The sequence below is a fragment of the Clupea harengus genome, chromosome 17 (assembly GCF_900700415.2).
Source record: "Clupea harengus chromosome 17, Ch_v2.0.2, whole genome shotgun sequence".
Lineage (NCBI taxonomy): Eukaryota > Metazoa > Chordata > Actinopteri > Clupeiformes > Clupeidae > Clupea > Clupea harengus.
Genome location: NC_045168.1, coordinates 19,031,858 through 19,036,857, shown reverse-complemented (window position 1 = coordinate 19,036,857; position 5,000 = coordinate 19,031,858). Strand labels below are relative to the sequence as shown.

The 5,000-nt window shown below is 47.0% G+C and overlaps 1 protein-coding gene across 1 annotated transcript in view; it reads right to left on the bottom strand.

The window, feature by feature from the left end:
• Positions 1 to 4,507: 4,507 nt before the first annotated feature.
• Positions 4,508 to 5,000, bottom strand: part of LOC105897218 (mitochondrial poly(A) polymerase) — a 10,181-nt gene continuing 9,688 nt past the window's right edge. Inside the window, exon 10 of the mRNA XM_012824124.3 lies at positions 4,508 to 4,923. Coding sequence (XP_012679578.2) covers positions 4,582 to 4,923 — 342 coding nt within the window. The 3' untranslated portion in view covers positions 4,508 to 4,581. The remainder of the gene's footprint in view (positions 4,924 to 5,000) is intronic.

Below are 5,000 nucleotides of genomic sequence, written 5' to 3'. Positions count from 1 at the left end.
CAATTATGAACACTCATAGACAAACACGTGCACAAATCCCCTCTCTATCTCTTTCTCTCTCTCTCTCTCTCTCTCTCTCTCTCTCTCTCTCTCACACACACACACATACATACACACACACATACAGTTGCACACATGATTGCACAAAACCTCCCCATGTTGAACACACCACGCACATAATACACACATACACAAAATCACAAGTCGGACAATGACATGCTTGTTTAGCAGACAGTAGAAGAACTGACAGAGGACTTGCGGACAAAGACACTCCCCTCCCTACACACACACACACACACACACACACACACACACACACATACTAAACAGGCCCTCTTTGTGCGCTTCACCTCCCCCTCATCTCTCTATCTCTGTTCGGTGTGATGAGTGGAACACATTGACCTCTCACTCTCCATCTGTCTCGTTCTCTCTCTATCCTCCTCTCCTCCGCCTTTTCCCTTGTCTTTCTCTCCGTCCGCTCATCCTCTCGCTCTCCTCCTCTCCCTCTCTCGCTGGTTCTGTCTGCTCATTCAGCCCGGAGGAGAATTGCCCCAGTCACACTGAGGCTTAATATAACCCCATTCATGACTTTAATCTCATTTTTGGAGACCATCAGTCCTTGATTCCCCTTTCTGGTATGTACACACATACACACACACATACGCACACACGCACTCATACGCACGCACGCATGCACACACACACACACATATCCACACACACACACACAACACAAAATAGTGAGCAGTGTTGTGTACTGAGTCAAAATGTCCTCTCTCGGGGCTTCGCCTGTGGAAGACAGGAGACCCTGCTACTCTAAGTGCTGACTGCAAAAAGGCATTACCATTACACAGCAAAACTACAGCCCTCAATCTCCCTCCCCTCCCCTCCCCTCCCCACCCCACCCCCTCTTCCAATCTCTCCCTCCTTATCATTTCTTTTCACTGTCATATCGTCTTTCTCCTCCTCTTGCCCTCACGGACACATTTTCCAGGAAAATGTGGAGAACAGTGCTGATATGGGATGCTCGTGAACAAGGTCTTCATGCTAATGAGAATTACGGTTATGATTGAATGCCGGTAGCCTAATGACACTGGTAATAACAATGGTGATGGTGAGGACTGTTATGATTATGATGATGGTGCTGATCATTATGAAAACAATTACAGTGACATATCCAGCCTACTAGAGGGTGTGGGGTATTTTTACCTAAAAAATGTACATTAAAGTGTGTGTGTGTGTGTGTGTGTCTGTCTGTGTGTTTGGTGGGAGTTATAAAGGGGAAAACATTTTCATTTGTCTTAAGGCCCAAGACCAAGTTTCTCATTTGGTGTACGTTGCTATTCCCCCCCCATCACATACCCATGCTAGCAAGGATGCTGATTATGCTAGTTGTAATACCAGGTCTGAAGTCTAAATCTCTTAGCAGCTTAGCACCTCAGGACAGAGCAGAGTTTGCACTGGAAGCTGTAAAGAGTGTGTCTGTGAGTATGTGGCGATGTGAATGAACCCTGTCATAGCATTGGCAGCACCTAGTCCAGTGTGTGTGTGTGTGTGTGTGTGTGTTTGTGGCGCCACTTGTATTGGGTTAATGTGATGGTGCCAGGCTGTAATTAAGGCTCAGAAGAACAGCAGAACAATAGACTATTGGGTGCATGCACATGCGCAAACACACACACACACACACACACACACACACACACACACTCCCCACTTGAGATTAATCACACAGCACCAGTTTTTCCCCACATGGCTACAGAGCCTAATCAGCTCCAGTCTCTATTCCTCACACACACACACACACACACACACACACACACACACACACACACACACACACGACACAGACACACACACATATACACACACTCATACACACACACACGCACACACACACACATACAGACAAAGACACAGGCACACGCAGACACAGACACACACACACACACACACACACAGACACACAGACACAGGCACACACATACACACACACACACACACACACACAGCGACAGTTTGCTTTCCTCTTCCTTCTCACCCACAACCGATGCCACTCTATCCTCCTTAGACACACTCGCAAACAAACACACACACACACACACACACACCTGATGTCACTTTCATCAAGCACAGTTGTTCTCAAACCCCACACACCAACTTACCTTAACTCTACTAAAAACTCTCATCGTCTATTTGATTGTAAAACCTTTCCCCTTGAATATGTAGACAGAGAAACTATATTCTACAGATGACATGATGTAACTGTCCTTAATGGTGGACACATCCAAAAACAGCACGTATGTATAGTGTGTGTGTGTGTGTGTGTGTGTGTGTGTGTTTGAGCTTTACAATTCTGAAAATAACTCTGCCCTACTAGGTACACATTGTCCAACATGTGGACATATATCCACCCCACTCAAACACACCTCTTCTGCTTTCCCAATACACTGTTGCCCTGTAATGCTCCATCATCTCCCCTGCACACACACACACACACACACTCACACACACACGCACACACGCACACACACACACACACACACACAAACACACACACGCACACACGCACACATATACACACACACGCACACATACAGACACACACACGCACATATACACACACACACACAAACACAACAATTCATGGAACTGTGGGAAATATGATTGCCCCACCTTCTCACACACACATTCACAAGACTACGGAGGTGACAGACTAGGCTATGGAATGACTGAGAGTGTTAAAAAACATTCACACTCCTCTACACACACACACACACACAGACACACACACACACACACACACAGCCCTGAGTGCTGGTCTACTTATTTTTTTTTTTAAAGGGAAGAGGAGGAGAGTTAGACAAAAAAATACAGAGTGGAGAGAGAGCGCAAAGAGAGAGAGAGAGAGCGCGCAAATAGAGAGCGAGCGAGAGAGAGCAAGAGAGGAAAAGAGAGAGAGAGATAAATCTAAGCAAAAACCTCCCAAGCCCCCTCCATATTTGAGGGTTTGTTGGTAGGGGGTCTGTGGCGTGTGTGTGCATGTGTGTGTGTGCAAGGATAAAGGAGTGGCATACTGAATGACTGCTCAATTTCAGCTCATGCACATTCACACAGCCCTTTATCACGGGGATCATGTTTTTAAAGGTTTCTGTGAAATCTCAGTTTTTACCGTAAGGGCTGACGTCAGAGTTAGTCACACACACTCACTCACACTCTTCCTTGGAAAGTCAAGTGTAAAGCCTGGGTTTCATTAGGAATCCACCAACAAATGTTATTTGCCACTTCAGATGAACAAACCACAAACCTCCACAACCATGCGTAGCGTTAGCTTGGGCTCCAGTCAGCGTTCACCTTTTTTGACTTGGTGAACTAAATGAATGCAATCTCCTGAATGCTGCCAGATGTTGCCCAGATTTACAGACACAAAAAAAAAAAATACATTTCACGGCACACACCGCCCATTTCTGACACGTGTTACATACTGTTAATATGCAGGTTTTGGCGTCTTCACATAAACTGATGAAAATAATGTTTGTTAATTCTGGAGTCTGAACGTAAAGCATTATCAGCTCGTGCACCTGGGATACACATTCCCTCTCTCCTCCACTCACTCCTTCGCACAGCTGTTGTGAAAGGATGGAGCCCTCTTTTCTTTTTCTCTGTCTCGGGTATATGGTTGGTGACGTGTCTTCTCCTCACTCTGTGCAGTGAGCAAAAAAACAGCTGTTTCTCTCTCACACACACACACACACACTACCATATGCTAACCCACTGTACACACCCACATATGGAACACCAGCATGCACATTCTCTCATACACATGTACACGCGCCTGTGTGCGTACACAAACACACACACACACACACACACACAAAATCCAACACTATACCAGAATCCTTACTTAATGTCACCACTTCACTTAAACCTAATTATAAGGCACTCACATCAAAACACACTCATTGTCTGGCACCCACAACTTAATTGAAACACACTTAAACCCTCGCATTTCCCTACTCACTCACACACACACACGCACACTCACACACGCACACGCACACGCACACGCTATAACTCCAAAATGTTCTGGGTCATATGAGTTTAATTTATAAAAAAAAAAAATATATACAGTATTTAGGAGTACATGGTTGTATTGTCAACCTATGAAGTACAGCATGACTTCAAATCTCAGTCCATGTTCCCTTCACACACAAACACATTTGCCTCTCTTTGTCCTAAGAGGCACAGTTCAAACGGGAGGACAGAGAGAGAGGACAGGGAGGGGTTGGGTAGGTATGACATGAGGAGGCAGCCGCTTGTCTGTACATCCCATAATCGAGCTTCAACCTCTGTCCGTCTGTGTTTTTTGTCTGTATTTGTCTTAGTATTAGTGTATTGTTGTGTGTGTGTGTGTGTGTGTGTGTGTGTGTGTGTGTGTCGGTTCTGCGCTTCATGTGATGTATGTGCTGTATGTGAAGGGATGGGTGTGTACTTTATGGGTATGGGTGTGTTTGTGTGTGTGTGTGTGTGTGTGTGTGTGTGTGTGTGTGTGTGTGTGTGCGTGTGTTTGTGTCCAGTTTCTCTTCACTTCCTCGCCGGCTTGTTGAGCGACTGCAGCAGGTTCTTGATCCTCTCGCTCGCCGGCTCCCGCTTCTTCTTCTTGCGACCTTTCACCCCCGCCGCCTCGGCAACCGAGGGCATCAAGAGTGCTGCGATCCCCCAAGGCACCGCCTTTGCCCCCGCGGCGCCGACGGTGCCCGGCGGGATGGTGCCTCCGCCGTGGGCCAGGAGCCAGGCGCTCTCCCGGCACAGGGCCACCAGGCGTTCCAGTTGGGTCGTGTTCACGTTCTTGCTGACGTTGTGGCCCGCCTCAAACGGGTTCTGGATGTGAAGCGGCGCAGCCTCGGGCTTGTGCTGATGCATCCCCTGTGGAGACACACGCAGAAATATAAACACACACACACACACACACACACACACACACACACACACACACACACACA